General features: G+C 36.9%; 1 protein-coding gene across 1 annotated transcript; it reads left to right on the plus strand.

The window, feature by feature from the left end:
• Window positions 1-9,678, plus strand: LOC133517278 (uncharacterized). Its single transcript, XM_061850512.1, has 4 exons — window positions 1-1,393; window positions 3,924-4,111; window positions 4,875-5,038; window positions 5,601-9,678. Exons 1-4 carry the CDS (start codon window positions 1,237-1,239, stop codon window positions 5,830-5,832), a joined length of 741 nt encoding a protein of 246 aa, XP_061706496.1. The 5' UTR covers window positions 1-1,236; the 3' UTR covers window positions 5,833-9,678.
• Window positions 9,679-18,605: the final 8,927 nt, after the last annotated feature.

Here is an 18,605-nt window from a genome sequence, read left to right on the forward strand (position 1 = left end):
CCATTTCAATAAATAACGAAGACAGAGGTTTGCTGTTTCCTACAGTTCATGCGGGGGCGTACATACAATGCACAGTCACGTCTGAAATCATCGACACGATTGAAGTGCCAAAAATATGAATACACGACTTTATGGCCCATATATTAGGGTAGTGTATACATATTTTAGGCACTTTCTCCGTATCGATATGTTCAGACGTGACCGTACAATGTTACAGTTACTTTCAATAGAATCAAAGATGGCAATTGAAACGTCACTTAATACCTTTATCAGAGCAAATTATTTCAAGAACACCCCAATGACCTAGAAAGCCATTTACCTCTTGAAACAATTAAAATCTTCAGAAGAGTGGTAAAATTAGGTAGTATAATTACTGATTAGGAGGTCATTCTCAGAGGTTGACAGTAGGCACGCGAGGTCGACTTATCGATTTGGTAATAATGATTATTGACCATTTATAGACTACATCATGAAGATCACGGCACCATTTCATTGTGTGATATATTTTACGTCGCCTTTAAAAGAAGGCGATACCTATTTGTCGTGCTCAGTAGTTAAGGTAGAGGTAAGTTATATTTTTTTACGCCGTTTTGTACGGATGTCTACCGTCTATTTTCCCTCATTTGCTTAAAGGTTAATTTATTTTTAACCGACTTCAAACAAGGAGGAGGCTATCAATTCGACCTTATTTTTGTGTATGTTTGTTAGCTCAGAGCCCCTAGTGTAAATGTCTCGGTGAATATTAGTTGCCCGTGGAAAGAAAAGTACAGTCAGCGATAAAAGCTTGTACTAAAATGGAAGTTGTTTGGCAAAACTTATTATTTTTTGTTTACTATATTTTTTATCTGTCGTGATTGTTTCACCGGATAGGCTCATTGGAATATCAGTACTAGAAGTCGCCAGCTGAAATGAGATCATTTCACGGCACTTTCGCCTTTCTGAGTTTTTCAACTTCTCAACTTCAACTTCAACTTCAAAATTTTATTTGCTAAAAATGCACGTACATAATAGATGTTATTGTCTGACATAATCAATATTGGTATCAGCGCATTCAGCCAGAAGGCATGCAAATCATATCATATAGAACACATTTACAAAATATTTACAAATATACAAATTTTTCTATCTTGTATAATTTTCTTGAGCTTACGAATAAATTATTTCTATCATATATAATTTTAATTTATTTTTAGATATTCAATTATTGTATATGATTTACATTAGTAAGCGTACAAGATGTCTTGTCGAGTGTGGTCCACGTTCCAAGCAACCAGAAATGACGGCTCGCTGGTGAAGCTGCGCATTCAAGATTTACCCGAAAACCGGATCGACGATGCCGTACACTTGTATATAAAATATTTCATTCACGAAGAAAAACTTATGAAAATAGCAGGTAATTAGAATAAGTAATTAAGTACTTTGTTTCAAATTTAAAAATTCTCGTATCCTGAATATTTATTCGAGGAGATTGGGACTAGATGGGCCACTAGGGTTTTATGCCTATTAAATCTGATCGTTCACCAAATTTTGCTATGAGGGGCCCATTTTTCGAATGGTACTAGAGTAATATTATTAGTGTGTTGCTATGGTAACCCATGCGATTTGACAGATCGTGTGCCATTATTAGTCTACAGCGTGTATTTTTAGGGTTCCGTAGTCAACTAGGAACCCTTATAGTTTCGCCATGTCCGTCTGTCTGTCTGTCTGTCCGAGGCTTTGCTCCGTGGTCGTTAGTGCTAGAAAGCTGAAATTCGGCGTGGATATATAAATCAATAAAGCCGACAAAGTCGTACAATAAAATCTAAAAACATAATTTTTTTGAGGGTACCTCCCCTACACGTAAAGTAGGGGTGAATTTTTCTTCAACCCTACAGTGTGGGGTATCGTTGGAAAGGTCTTTCAAAACTAATAGGGGTCTTCAACAAACATTTTTTGATAAAGTGAATATATTCGGAGATAATCGCTCCGAAAGAAAAAATAAATTGTGTCCACCCCCTCTAACTTTTGAACCATAGGTCCAATAATTATGAAAAAAATCGTAGAAGTAGAGCTTAAGAAAGACATTAAATGAAAACTATAGCGGACATGATCAGTTTAGCTGTTTTTGAGTTATCGCAAAGAGTTCCCCCTTCATAGTAAAAAGACTTACTTTACCTAATTAGGTACTGATTATGCAAATTTGCCTATTTGTTTAACTCGCGTGAAAGGTACCGTTTCATCCCTTGGTTAATAATTTACTATACTTTAAGCTCCAGTTTAGCTTATTGTGATGGAAGAGTAACTACGGAACCCTACACTGAGCGTGGCCCGACATGCTCTTAGCCGGTTTTTGATATTAACACATAATCAAAGGGCAGTTAGTTTAGGCTGTAATGAACACACTTTCATAGGTTTTATAAAAAATTGACGAATTTTATTTTTTCATACAAAATAATTCAGCAATCACTACTTTGTTTTAACTCAAAACGTCTCATTAATGACGCGGCGGCGTTACAACTGTCAAAAGTGATCATGATGTACGATATACATTGCCGCTCGAAAAAATTTCAAAAATTATTTGTGCTCTGGTAGTGAAGACTAAACTAAAAAAATCTTTCAGAATTGTTTTATAACACTAAAACCTACGTCTAGTTTAAGTTTGAGGTTATATCAAAAATACACACTGTATTTAATACTGTTCGAGAAATGGGCCCCAGGGGTTACACAAAATATCACAGATCAACTAATTTGTCTTCTCTGTTCCCGAAAATTAATTATTAATGATTTACTGAGAGAATTATCAATTTCGGTAGCGTGAATCGTTTCGTTATTTATATGTCTTTTAACATTCGCCGTTATGTCTACACCGAGGGTTTGAGTAACCTGACAGATTTTCACCACGCATTCCTATTACCGCGAAAATCCAAGTTCGTAAATTGCGGGTATCTTCCTCTGTCATTCTAATTACTACTACATTGGAGTAAAAAAGAAAGATTTTCGTAACATGCGAATTTCGGTTTTCGCGGTAGGCCCTCTGGAGTCATGAGGAGCATAAAATTTTATACGTATGATTTTTGGCCAAAATCGGCAAAAAAGAAATAAATGTGTGTGTCTGTGTGCTTTCTGCATACGCCACGTTATTTCTTTTTATATCTTGCCAGAAAAAAATATTATAATGAGTGTTTTTGTTTACGTTTTGCGAGTTCCCTTTAAAAACTGTTCGGGAATTTGTGATTCATTTGATACTCGAGGGTACCAGTTATTCACATATTTTCAAGCAAATTAAATTATTGCTACTGACACAGGTATCCTAAAAAAGAAGTTTCTTAACTTATTTATTTGGTGTGCATACATATTCGCACGCATATTGTTCACGTCACGCCTTTCCTGTATCCATGTACTGTTTGGCATTAAAGTTCTTTATTCTTTATTCTTTCTTTATTGCATCCATGGTAAGTTCATGTAAAATTGATTTTAGATGACATTTGTTCTAAACTATTATTATTGCTCTTAGTTTTAATGGCGATCATTATGAGATATCTACTAGGCTAGGTTAGGTTAGATATTTAGCTTGACATGTATTCCATATTTTTTTAGTTTTCTGTGTTTCATTTGTTTCTTTAACGTTTTTAATTTAACGGTAATTTTGAATTAGTTTTACTTTTTGATTATTATTATTGACATTTTATAATTCTCTGGCCCTAGTGAAAAAGGGTACAAGTCTCTGGCAGTTTAGGTGTATAAGGGCATAAGTGTTACGTGGAACTTACACCCCTTTACACCTGCGCTGCCAGAGACTTGTACCCTTTTTCACTAGGGCCACAGAATTACATATATAGATTAACATAAGAATAATTTATACTGCAATTTATTGTTATGAAAATAAATCAAATCACGTCATACCCAAAAAGTTAATGTCTGAATTTATTTGTATTTATTTACAGGTATTTCACGAAATCCAAAAGCGGTAAAGGAGTTCCAATCATTAATAAGTGAATTGATCAAAGATCCTGCTTCGAATACCATGATATGTTGCGAAGACGAGGAAGAGGGTAATGTTCGGCAAATAATGGGCGTGTCTTTGATGTCGTTAACTACAGTAGAACGGCAGGCCTTATTTAAAAAGCTGCAGGTAGGGTGGAAAATTGGTTGTTTTTAGGAGTCTTTCTTTAAATGACACATGAAGCCGATTTTTGAATAACGAGAGCCTGATTACGTTTCTCGAAAATCTGTGGGAAATAGTAGGATTAATAAAATTACAGGACATAACACTAAACAAACACCTACATAATAGGGGTAAAACGGACAGCCCCATGTGCAGAGCGTGCATGAAAGAAGAGGAAACAGCGAAACATATACTCCTGTAGACGACAGTAGACTGTAAGCAAGTAGAAGTAAACAGGAACAAATACCTAGGGACTCCGTGCACACTAAAGGAGGCAGTTAGTAACCTGAAGACACTGCTAGGTTTCGTGGAGGAGCTGGGGTGGCTAGAGTAGCGCTACCTCGTTTTCACGCAAATCCACCGCAAACCAAAAGTACCTACTTCTGGTGGTGGGTTGTTATATTTATTTGAGGTGGGAGAATGGGAACATTAATTGCATGTAAAAATACGCAAGTAAGTATAACGGGCTTGCACTGAATGAGTAGCACGGTATTTTTCGCGGATTAATAAAGTAATATATAGTTTTATGTTTTAATTAGTAAGTATTTCCGCAAAGTAACGCCTGATTCTATTCATTCCTTATCACTAATAAATAACAGATGAAGGTATTCCTTATATCGGATCTTAAGCCACAGATTTTTTTTACTATGGGGCTGACTGAGTTTATAAATAAGTAGTGTAGGTAATATTGTATTCGTTCGTCCTAGTAAACATGGTTTTTATTTCCCAGCCAGAAACCGATGAGATGCGGCTATATTTACGATGGGAAAGAATATTTGATTCGCATAAACAACTAAAGGAGCTGCAAATTACTTCCTTTTATGACGACATAGGTGTGATTGTTCATCCACGGTTCAGAAAATTGGGAATAGCAACGGAATTCGCTAGGGCGAGGTAAGTTTTTGGCTTGTTCATGGACACTATGGATAAAAATGGCACCATGAACTCGATTGCAATAAATATATTTAAGTATTTACCAGTAATCTAACATAATTATAACAATTGCATGTAAATTAAAATCTGTATATTTACAAATACAAATCTCCGGTGTCACTTGACTTTAAACATACCTATAGCCAACTCACCACTTATGTTTGCAAATCCACCCTCGAGAACTCGGCTCTCGCGGCTCCAATCTGGACGGCTGGCTAAGGCAAGCCAGAGACAGAGAGTCCTGTCACTCCTGTCCCTCCCACCCAACTGTCCTACGACAGAGCTCCACAACAGCTCGTCACAGGCTGCTCTGCTTGACTGATTACACTGGTAAAACCCCTGGGCGATATGGGCGACATTCCTACGCTTTAATTACTGAGTAAAGTATTTTATTGTTCTTCATCCGACCTTTTGTATGTATTTGTTTTATATCGCATGAAGATGATTATATATCCCTTATGCATAGTCAGACGCAACTTGGTTGGTAATAAAAAAATAAAGTTAATATATTTCTATATTTTAGACGTTCGGCATGTAAGGCACACAATGTCGCTGCTACCTGTGCTGTCACGACGTCTATCGGCACTGAGAAGATTGCTAAGAAGGACTACTGGGATACTCTCAAGGAATTCAAGCTACATGACTTAGAACAACACTACAACATTACTTGCGAAGATGTGATAGCCAGACTTGTCATCTGGAGGAACCCAGAATTCAAACATGATGATACGACTGAGAAAAACTTAAATGTATGATGCTATGTGTTGTTTTTCGATTTTAACGTGAAAATGTTTCCAAAAACACCCAATTTTACCTGCTACCTACACCTTTTTGGTACGGAATCCTAAAATAGGAAAATTTTGTTTGTTGGGCCTTACAAGGATAATAATTACCTATGTAAAAATACTTTTACACTTTGATTTCATCGGGGAACATTGACGAGCCGCAACGCGGCTTTAAATTCTCTTCGCAACTGTTTGCAGTCGCGAGTGCAACTTGGACTACGGAAATCAACAGATTTGACAGCCGCGAGAATGTGGACTCATAAAAAAACTCGCTGCTGCAAGTGCTAGCCGTGCTGTACAAGTACACATAGGTTCAAAATTATCTGCGCCTGTCAAAATGTATTAGCAATTTTGTATACACACTTATTGAGCTCTCTGTCTGACAACAGTTCGTGTCATCCACAATGACGCGCCGATTTATCAGATGTAACCTTTAATAACATGACATTACTATTATTATTTTTATTATTATTTATTTATTTAAGACCATCAGGGATTATTGTGTTAGTAAATCTTATCCAAAAGTTAGAACTACTTATAACTATCTATTACATACCTATACTTAATAAATACACTGTACAATTATTTATTACTGCGTGCGTGTATCAAGAAGCAGTTATTCAAATACATGCAATCCAATCTGTTTGCTAACATACTGAGAATGCTGTTGGAGCTGGCCCTCACTCTGCGCACAAGGGATGTAGCTCGCTTGCGCATGGTGGTCTAGAAGCAGTCTACCCGCGCCTTCGAGAACATCCCCGATGCACAACAGAATTTGGGCAGACTCATCAGCACTCTGAAAGCGTTATTATATTGAATACGCAGAGCGCTGTACCGTTTACGAGTATAATAGCCCACAGGTTGCTTGTGTAGAAGGTAACGAATTACGAGTCAAGTCAAGGCACGCATCATCGTGAATGACACGATCTATACTAGCATGAAACTAGCAAATTGCCGTAGCGATATCATTAGGATTTTATCTTTTTGAGACATGTTTTATTTTATTTTCTTTATTGGGGAAAAAAACAGATACAGGCCAGTAATATATACGGATAAGATTCTAAAATAATAAATTTAGCCTACATCCTAACACAATTCCCACTAGGAGTTCCGACAATAATTTTACGACAGCGTTGTAATCGGAACTTAAAACAGACATCCTTACTTATATTAATACTAAACTATTACAATATTTATCATATCCTACTAGTATGTACATAAACACAAAAATAGGATTATCGAGTTCGGCCTAAATCACAGCAATAAACAATACCAAAGAAATTAAGCTACAATACAGGTAATTAAAATTAAATTAACATTATAGGAGCAAGCTCACTTTGCGCTTAAAGTTGGACCGAGTATAATTATTAAATATGTCAACCGAGATTAGGTTTTTATTGTAATTATGACAAATTCTACGCAGCGGAGCTCGTACCCCAGCGTTAGTGGCAGCCGTCGAGACCGCGAATAGGCAAAGTGTCCGTGTCCTGTAGGTGGGAGCTCGGAAACTGATAGCCTCCAGGAGCTCCGGGCAGTTATACTGACCGGTACATATATTATATAAGACGGTAGCATCTTGGGCGTGGCGTCTGCTCGCCAACGTCTTTAGCTTATACCTTTCTAGCAGCTTGATATATGACAGATTTGCATGTTCAAGTCTGAAGTGGAGGGCTCTAAGGAAGCGTTTCTGAACTGCTTCTACAGCATCTATGTACACAGCGTAATGCGGGTTCCATATCTCTGATGCATACTCGAGATAAGGTCGCACAAGAGCGTTATAAAGTAATATATATGAAGAACTTTTCTTTAGAGGCTTGGCTGATCTAAGAACGAATCCTAACATTTGAAAAGCCTTAGATGTTATTTTGTGTATATGTTGGTCAAATGTTAACTTCTCATCGAATGTCACCCCAAGATCCTTTATTTGTGAAACTCTTTGGACCGTTTCCCCTCCTATATTGTACCTCGAGAGTATTATATTTTTATTTTTGGTGAATGTGATATGAACGCATTTATCATACGCCAAGTATAGTTTATTTTCTAAGCAATAATGATGGAACCGATCTAAGTCCTCCTGAATGAGAGTGCAGTCATACTGGTTCTTTACTGTTTTAAATATTTTCAGGTGTTAACAGAGTGCTTGGCAAAAAATTCAGAAATTTTGGTAAGCACGTTTAGGCGGTATTTAGATATTTAAATTATTTGAAGAGAAAAGTTGCCTAATTTCATATACTAACGTATATCCCGTCGTGGCGCAGTTGGCAAACGACCGTTTTGTAACACTGGCGCCGACGGTTTGGGTTTTAAAGTTGCCTCCAGAATCAGGCGAACTAAATTGATAAATTAATATGCATAAATGATACCACAGTTTGGCCAGTGATGTTCAAATCGATATTTTAAAATTTTCAAAAAAGTTTGAATTAGAGAATATTGCGAGAGTTCACCGCTAGGGGCGCTACTGTTGCGCGGTCAGTTCAAATGTAACTTTAAGTTTTTTATGTTATTTTACAAATGTTCGTTAGTATTTCGAAAATTGTGCAATTTTATCGTTAAAGTTAGACCTGAAATTAATTATTTTTATTTTATTTCATGGTAATAGAGATATTATATAAAAACCTATTTTGTAATAAATAAAAATTCGGCTCTAAATACAAATAAGGCCAACCCAATTTTTCGCACGCAATGGGGCAATTTTTCACACAATCTTTACATTGTGTGGTGAGGACGTAAAAATTAAATCGTCTCGGTGATCTCTATTGCTTTGATTGTAAAATACCAGTCCCCAAACTGGACATTCAAGTTGACAATTAGGTCAGCATTTAAATATGGATCAATCTCGTAACCGAGCTTTCGAAACAAACAACTTGCCCCCAAACCTGCATACTAAAATCGAAATTTGTTATTTTCGCGTCTGCACCTCCTAATTTGATCGGTAACGTCACAATCTTACAATCAAATCAAGCACCTTTTCGTGACTTTCAGAAATCTAAATCTTGTGTGACCCCTTTATAATCATCACATGGGTAGTAATTGCAATATCTTACTTATCGATATCATTTTATCGACATATACTCGTGACTATTTTTTCTTTGCTATTCCTGGTATCATTTTGTCTGTCAATCTCATGTCAATTTAGTTCACCTGATTCTGGAGGCAAGTTTAGTTTGTCTGTTAATTAAATCAAGGTAAGGACAACGGCGTTCTAGACTCCACGTTAACATTAGATACCTATACACAAACTTGGCACTGTGAAAAATTCAAGTCTCATCGCCAAACCCTAAAATTTCTGTACAAGAAAAATACAAAAAGATGATGTTATAGGTGGTCTTTTTTGAGACCGTTGCCCTATAAAAGGAATTAAATACATGACGTAGCAAATTAAAATTTAGCGGGGTCCGTCTACCGATTGGGCTATTTTAAAACAAATGAACTCTATTCTGACCACAGATCTACAATGTATATAAAGGATTCCCTTAGATCTGTGATTCTGTCACATGGATCACGAAGAAAAAATAAGCCACATAAGATAAAGACTCGACTTTACTTAGCTTGAATATTTATAATCATCATAAATATCGTCTATGTACCTATACTTAAAAAAGTATGTGCCATCAATGTGCCTGCTCTTCTTGAGCCGACTGGCATTATCAGGGATGATGGCAAGAGGCCTGATGGGGTGTTTTTAGTTCCTTGGAGCTTGGGACGGATGTTAGTGTGGGATGCTACCTGCGTAGACACACTGGCACCGTCCCACCTCCAACGGACTAATGTAAAAGCGAGCGCAGCGGCGGAAAGCGCCGAAATTTTGAAACGTAAACGCAAATATAAGAGCATCGGTAGAGAGTTGTCGTCAAGCTCACCATACTTATTAACCTATCGAATGAGCTAATGGTTTTACGGATACTGGAAAGCGATATGTAAATGTACTACATACCTATACGAGGCCTGGATGTTAGTGAGATGACGATATGAGTTGTGCTGGTGTCCGACTTTATTACCTACATATAACATGAGTATCACATGATTATCCACCTGGTTTCTTGAGCTTAATAGTCGCCTCCAAACCTCCCCTTATAGCGACCCCTTTCCTCACACAAAGTTTACCTTAAGTTCATATTAGTCTCACTGGATCACTGTTCACTCTGAGTACTGATAACGTTGGTCACAATATACTAGAGACACATCATTATTCTAATAACACCATAAGAACGTTCTTGACTTGATCTAAAAGCAAATATCACTGCCGCGTCGATCTGTTCGCACACAACCTCCTTTTTCCTACTGTCGTTCTCATCTACCCTCTCACCTTCCCTCAAAAAATCCCAATAACCTCGAAGCGGTTACTTAAGTTAAACGTGACTACTAGCGCCATCTACTCCATGACGTTGGCAAATATTAGCGGGTTCGCAATACGTTGGCGACACTCCCGCCCAGAAAGAAAATGCTACTCTTAATTGAAATTAGATGTCTATAGGCAAACATATAAATAAATCAACAACTAGATAATAAGAACACTTGTGAATAACAATGTGTTTTCTCGAACCGCATGGTTCACCCTTTGCGTCGTGAATCGGCACGGCCTGAGACTTTGTGCAATTTCTGATGACGTTACAGAAATGTGCTGAGACACTGCGTTTCTGAGATGAGTCTGGTCTGAGCATTCATCAATGTTTGTGCTGAGCCAAATAATAACAGGATCCTAAGACTGATCTGAATACTGATCAATTTCCGTGCTAAACTGATTGAAAGCAGGATTCTGAAACTGGTGTGAGCGTCCATCGATGTCTGAGCTAAGCTGAGTGGGATCACGGCTGCGACCTGTCATATTTGGTCCATTACTGGTCTCTCCGTCAACCCATGACCAATGTTATTTCTTACACTCCAGCGCGTACGGTTCTCGATTGCTCCGAGCAGTCTCTAGTTGCAATTTAGGTCACGAGAAGAGACCGCGTCATGCGGCCCATGTGTCAGAGAGTGGCAATGCGATCTGATATCAAATATCGGTATTATTAAACAGTGAGAGCTCCGTTCGCGATAGGTTTATCCCATCTGTAACTACCATCTGTGATTCGCTCTGTCACTTTGTCACTTTGCTCTTTTGACATCGTTATTAACATAATAACCTATTTCACCACTTCAAGTGTCACAACTATTACTACAGCAGACGTAAACAACTGTAACTGTTTTGAACACTGCGACGACCGCGAGAACGAAAAGAACATACGTTTTTTATATGCAATGATAGTTACCACACAGACAAATGCGGCCATCTTATCCGAACGGGTGTATGTAACCTAAATTCCCACTACTTCTCTTTATTGAATATTACTCGCAGTAATCTACTATGTTAAGTATTCGCTTTAAATCTATTCGCTTATCCATTAAGGCCACTGTTGACATGTCCATCTCTGGGTGCACCCACTTCATGTCCGGCAGCCCTCCCCAGCCAAGGGAGAATCACGCTATTTTTATATAATCACAAATCAGAATGTAAAATAGAATCTATTTACAACTCGACCACACTCCTTTTTTTATGCTAATTGGACATTCAACAGACTTGTCAAATCAGGCTCCCACTTCGAACCGTCAAATCCAAAACAAGTGATGTGATATTCAAGGCACCTTTTCTTACCGTTCATTTCGATTTATCAAGCAGATATTGAGTCAAAATGAACTCTGTTTTTTTTGTTTGCAAAGTGGTTTTTATTCTTCTTATCATTCTCTGGTGCGTTTATATCGCGCCTGGTGTGAAATAATCTAGTTTAAATATGTTGGGACAGTCAAGTTGTCAGCAACAGTTTTAAAAGTATTATATCGCGTCCGTGATTTTATTCACGTCGATTTACGCATAAACATTTTTGCCACACTTTATTCTGTCTAAATTGAGCTACACTGATACCGCCTTTGGGGGGTGGATGCTGGCGAGTACCTCGGTATTAATTCAACGCATTCAAAATGCTTTTCTTTTCTGTTTCTTGCCGTTCTCACATCACACCATTTTTAAACCGTTATAACCTATTAAATATGTCTGCCAGACCTACCTTACACTTTGCATCATTGCTTTTTGGAGTCATTCGCGATTAACAGCCGTCTTATCTATTTGAAAAACTTAAGATTTCGAAGGGTCATATACGTGGTGTCCTCAGGCTTAACGGCACGCAACACAGTAAGTCCGCTTTTCGTGGCAGCTTTCGATATGTTTACTCTTTGATTACATCCCCGTGCACATGCATCAGTCCTGCTAAGGATGGTAGAAACAGCAATACATATACTGTACATCCGAGATACCGATCCATCTTCCTCATTCCGATCAGATCTTAAATTAAGCAAAATATCGCCAGCCTTCCGCACCACAGTGTTTTAACTGCTGTGTCCATCAAATTGACCCAATCTGTTTCTTTTATTCACGAATAATCACTTCACAACTTTAACAACCATGCGAGACATATAGATGGGTACTCAGTAGCAAATTCTCAACGTGTGCCAATTAATAAAGAATACAGTGGGTGCGGCGTATACTCTTTAAGGCTTTGCGCTTTATTGACTTCGCATTCGCAAAGGCTTTTGATTTCTTTAACTGGAGTTAAATGTTCAGAGTTATGAGAAATGGGGATACCGTAACACGTAATCCTTTTATAGTTGAACGAGGAGTGCAACTGTTCACTGAGATCTGTGAATAGACAATGAGTATAGGAAGGTTGTGAGGGTGATGTCCAAGTTGGTGGCCAACTAATCAATAAACTCAGTTTTGCAGATGACATGACTATATTAGGTTAAGTGTCCGTGGAAAATGAATTTCGGTTCTGCTACAAAAGATTGGGTATGCCAGTAATGAGTCCATTTTCAGGATGCAGATCCATACCTTATGATCAATAGAAATGAGACGAAGATGATGCATGTCGATCTTCCTTGTAAAATTAAGAGAATCAATGAATTGCACGATCTTGAGGCAAGTTGTTGGTTTACTTGGTATTTTAAATAAGTGATGATGGCATCTGCGACTAAAAGGTGATCAGAAGAGCTCATGTGGCCAAAGCTGCGGTGAAACGACTCGCCAGGATATGCATATGGAATAACATAAAACAAGGATCAGACTAATGCGGGCGCCTTGGTTTCTCGATCATATTCTTTACATGTCCGAAACCTAGACCATTGAAACTGAAACCCATCATAGGACAGATGCATTTGAGATATGATGCTGGCGAAGAAAGCTTGAACGTTACTACGGTGCAACTGCTTCAACTCTTGACAAACTCGACATCACCGAGGTTATCCACTGTTAGTACCCATAGCGTTCTTAGTTTCTTCGGCTATCGAGGCCGAACCAAGAAAGGAAGAGCCAAGGAAGCGTAGGGATGGACGTATGGTCACACGTCGTTGGGCGAACAGAATAACATTAAAGATAAATCCACATTACAGGCTAGCATACACCGCCCAAGAAAGAGCGGCTTCGAGTGCACTGGTGAAGAACCACACAGGACAGGTGTCCACAGTGACTTATGACGATACGGCAACGAATAAGACTTTGATAAATCTGTCTTGTGACTATTGCTACTGTAGGAGTCGTACATAAAACAATTAAGGCTCCTCTTCCCGCAAAATACCGTAAAACTAAGTTATTCAGAACCATATTTTATATTAAACATTGATACTTTCTGAGCAGCAAAAAACATATAACAATCTACAAGATATGACCAACGATATATTTTTCTGGAAATCTATTTTAATTTACACAACTATATTTCTTTCAGTTAGATCGGTATTACTTCTGCAAAAATATGGAACTTTACAATTATTCTCACAAGACACTATAAAATGATTTGGTTTTCTTGCTTTTTGCAATTTCATAAAACTATGCCTCAATTTCTAAAAACAATAAGCCTAAATTCCGCCTAGATTCCTACCATTACCCCCCTCTGCGGAGGCAGTGCGAGGCAAGTCGTATTGCTAGACGGACCTGTGCTGCATTGCACGCGCGAGCAAGCGATATTCTATTTCGAACGCATAGCTCTGCGCGCTCGATCTTTTGCAGTGGGTGGTGCGGTGAGGGGTATAAAGCTCCGCCCACACGCGCGAGGTCATTGGCGTCGAGTGCAGCCTTAACACTACGATATTTCACGGCAATATTAAAATGAATCAAGAAAGATATCGAACTTCCTTATATGACATCTGATTCTAATTGTGATTATGATTCTTGGGATCATAGTGTAGCTCCAGTCTGCATTTCAATCCGATTAAATCTGATAAACAAGCTAACAAGCTGAGGTGTCCCGATCAATTATTATCAATAATTATTTGGCTTATGATTAATCTCTTCCTTTTAAAGGTTTAATGGTCTGAGCTTTTGCATACTAAAATAATTAATAATAAAGTCCTTTTTATTGTTTCTAAAGATGATATTATACAAAATAGATGATATTATATCTGAATTACTTCTGTCATTACATTTATTAAAATAACACAATACTTGAGAAATTCTGATCTTATTCAGAAATGTATCCACCATGGTCTTCTACCGCCTTTGTAATTATTACTATGAGTATGAAGTAATAATTACAAAAGGTTGAAGGTACTTAATATGTACATCTACGACGAGTAGACTCGATTGAGTTGGCGACATCAATTAACATCTACTGCTCGATTCCACTTTCATTTAACAAAATTAAAATAGTTTTGCATGGCTAGTGACTATTCTTTAATTTATCTACCACTCCCTTACCTGTTTTTGTTGGAATAAAATACATAATAAAGAAACCACTAGCCCATTCAATTAGTATGCAATTCATTTGAAGTCTTCTCAATAATAATATATTTTAATATTTTTAACCCTAGGTTTGGGTCATCGCATGTACATGACATAGATACATACACAATTCAGAAGTTAAGTTAATATTTATCTAATTAGTTTATATCAAATCGCTAATCTGTGACTGTCCACACTATGAATCAATGGTTGAATAATAATAGGAAGTCCTTATACCTATAGGGTATGGCTTAGGTGCAAACATATATATTATAATAGCCTGGTGGCTTATAGTAAACAGTTTTGCGTTTGCAATTTACTGTTATACAAGTTGATATTTATTGATTCTCTGATGACAATCTCTAGATTGGAATGTTAATTGGGATTGAATCAAGATACTGTGCTGAGTTACATGAACAGAAAAAGTAAGTGAATATTATTTAAACATAATATTTATATTCGGCAGTTCTTTATTCGTTTACAATCCTTTTAACCGTTTATTTTTTAGGACAGCAATATCATGCATGCCAACTGTTAAATCTAGCGAGAGCCCCATATTGGCAGTTTGCTGGTGCCATTGGAGTGGCTGCGCGATTCTGATTGGGTCTCAATGATGGTCCTGGTCCTTTGAGTTTGGGTAGCCATGTACATATTATGACATCAAATTGTAATCTGATTTCAAGTGCCTCCTGCATTTTCATTAAGGCACGTTACAGGTTACTACATCTAAATGATACCTATAACTTCTAAGAAACCAACCCGTACCAATACCTTACAACTGTAACAACAAACAACAATGAGGCAAGACATTCCTTAACATCTCTTATGTTATGAGTGGTTCTAGTCCTTCAAACGAAGTGAAAGGGTTGATTTCGAATTTTGAATTACACGCAATGCGAATGCTTCTGATTTTAGCTTAGTGAAGATATGGATGCGCAAAACATACGATTATAATAGCCTAGTTTGGTTGTTTGGAAGATGTCGCTCTTCAGCGATAAGACCGCTTGTTGTGCACCATAGTTTGAGTTATGTGCTTAATCTGTATGTTATTTTCGTTTTTATATTGGTGAGCAACAAAGAATATTTGTACTGTATTATTTTATTAATCTTGATAAAATAAATTTTGTTTCATTCTAAGAGAATATTTATGGATCATATAAGTATATCGAACGAATGTTAAATCTGGTTCCTACCTAATACGTTAAACATGATACATTCGTTTTCTAAAAAGACACGCAGTATAAATTGTTTCCATCCACCACGCACACTTGCGCACACGACGAGTCAAATCAGGGCTGAGCTGATAATTTGTGATAAAGCGGATATTCTGCAAGCAATGCGTGTTATACAAAAGCATCATTCATAAGAGATTATGGTCCTTTTCACAAAATGTTATAAACACCAATATAACTAGATCCCGAAGTTACAGAAAATATACCAAATCGGGGGTCAAACCTAAACTGGTTTGTAAGCAACAACAGTCGGCAAGGCATTATATCACTATCCGCATGATAAATAAACTTTAAATTTGATACTATTAACTATAACAACTATTCCGCCAAACAGAACAATGAATGAGAGATTTTGATTCTTATTATTTTAATATTAAAATGTTAATTATTTTGTTAATGAATTGTTGATCAACAGCATGATTTGAATCTGTGATAAAGTCGCTGTTTGAAAGGATGTATCCTGGGTCACAACACAAATTGACCAGCAAATTTTAATTCAAAATGTCGTAAATGTTTATTAGTGCATGATTTTATTTAATTTATATCAAAGATTGGTCAGGCAACTAAATCTAAACACGTAGGTAAAGTACCTTGTCCCCTACATAATCAAATATAAATATCAAAATTAACATAACGTATAGGTACCTAAATATAGATTATAGTTAAACCTCTTGTTTAACTTAAACTTAGGTTTGAGCAGTTTGACCTGTTAGGTATGAGCAGGTATGGTAATGGCACCATTCATTAGACATTTAAGAGAACAATTGGATAATTGCTGACACTTCACCGATAATTGAAAAATTTCTACCGCTTTGGGCGTTAAAATTTGAGTTGAATGTCCTTTCACCTTTTATTATTTTCGACATGTTTAATGAAATATGTAGTTAGGTACTTGGTTTCAATATAATGAAATGTGAGACTTAAGAGTTCTAAGGCTCTTGTTGAAGGTAAAATGTTACTAAGTCAGTGTTTAAAAACTGATGATAAATACTTGTTTTATAGGATTTATAGTAAACACGAATTACGAATGTTTACTGAGACTTACCTGATTCATAAATGATTACTGATTACCTTTTATTATTCAGTAGAGATAACTATATTTTCTGATGTGACAATCTTTGCCACTCTCTCATTCTTTTAACATAGAAATGTTGAATCTGTTTAGTAACGTCACATATAATCATGAGCGTAAAAGTAAAATCTTGAGCGTTGCGAGTGTTTCAAGGCACGTGAGTTGAAAACAAACTTTGCTGCTCTGGTAAAACATAAACATTTTTATCACATCAATTATTGTCAAATACTGGTTCTAAAACATAAAAATTTAAATATTTATATCATTCAAAACCATAACATGAAATTCCATTCCATTCCACTGCTTATAGCTGCTATAGGGCTAATAAACACACTGTTTTCAAAGATTAAAGAGAGCTTTTTAATTCAGACTACCCTTTGTCGCAAAATATTAATAATCGTGAAAGTATGTATTTATATATCTGCTTTTTATAAACTATATTATGATACCTACTGACACTTGCAATCTCTTGTATATCAAAGAGCAAGAATGTTCAGTTAAAATGTATGTAGGTACTCACTCAATTGCCTATGTGCTCAGGTGAACCACTAACATTCGCCTGCTGAATACCTTTTTGGTAGAAATAATATAAATATGGGCTTCATGGTTGAAATAAAACATTAAATTGAATTAAATAAACCAAATATTGTAGCTCTTTAGTTGTACGCGCGTAAATAAATTGACTTTTCATATGTTAGAGATAAATATATGTTACTTTTGATGATGATAACAGTGCATGTGAATAAAAATTCCCAGCATGCTCCACCATGTCGTCAAGCTCACCATACTTATTAACCTATCGAATGAGCTAATGGTTTTACGGATACTGGAAAGCGATATGTAAATGTACTACATACCTATACGAGGCCTGGATGTTAGTGAGATGACGATATGAGTTGTGCTGGTGTCCGACTTTATTACCTACATATAACATGAGTATCACATGATTATCCACCTGGTTTCTTGAGCTTAATAGTCGCCTCCAAACCTCCCCTTATAGCGACCCCTTTCCTCACACAAAGTTTACCTTAAGTTCATATTAGTCTCACTGGATCACTGTTCACTCTGAGTACTGATAACGTTGGTCACAATATACTAGAGACACATCATTATTCTAATAACACCATAAGAACGTTCTTGACTTGATCTAAAAGCAAATATCACTGCCGCGTCGATCTGTTCGCACACAACCTCCTTTTTCCTACTGTCGTTCTCATCTACCCTCTCACCTTCCCTCAAAAAATCCCAATAACCTCGAAGCGGTTACTTAAGTTAAACGTGACTACTAGCGCCATCTACTCCATGACGTTGGCAAATATTAGCGGGTTCGCAATACGTTGGCGACAAGAGTACCATTTTGTATCATTTGGCGTTGAAACTCTAGGTCCATGGGGTCCCAGCACGCACAAGTTTTTTGGAGAAAACGCGAAACATCTGGTTGACGTAACTGGCGACCGAAGAGCTGGCGGCTTCCTCGCACAACGTATCAGTATTGCGATACAACGAGGAAATGCCGCCAGCATCCTTGGTACAATGCCTCAAGGGCCTATTTTAGATATAAGTTAGTTATAGTAATCATCTGTAGATATCTATTTTGTATATTGTTATTATAAACTTAAAAAAGTGACATTTGAAGTCTAACAAAAGCAAGGAATGTCACGTAGATTATGTACTGTTAATAAAAAAACAAATGTAA

Source organism: Cydia pomonella, chromosome 4 (genome assembly GCF_033807575.1).
Source record: "Cydia pomonella isolate Wapato2018A chromosome 4, ilCydPomo1, whole genome shotgun sequence".
NCBI classification, from domain to species: Eukaryota; Metazoa; Arthropoda; class Insecta; order Lepidoptera; family Tortricidae; genus Cydia; species Cydia pomonella.

What these genes read in the sequence shown, in the direction of transcription:
- LOC133517278 (XM_061850512.1), top strand. Translation starts at nt 1,237, where the DNA reads ATGTCTTGTCGAGTGTGGTCCACGTTCCAAGCAACCAGAAATGACGGC. An exon ending in AAAACTTATGAAAATAGCAG is followed by an intron (nt 1,394 to 3,923) that starts GTAATTAGAATA and finishes ATTTATTTACAG; the next exon opens with GTATTTCACGAAATCCAAAA. An exon ending in CCTTATTTAAAAAGCTGCAG is followed by an intron (nt 4,112 to 4,874) that starts GTAGGGTGGAAA and finishes TTTATTTCCCAG; the next exon opens with CCAGAAACCGATGAGATGCG.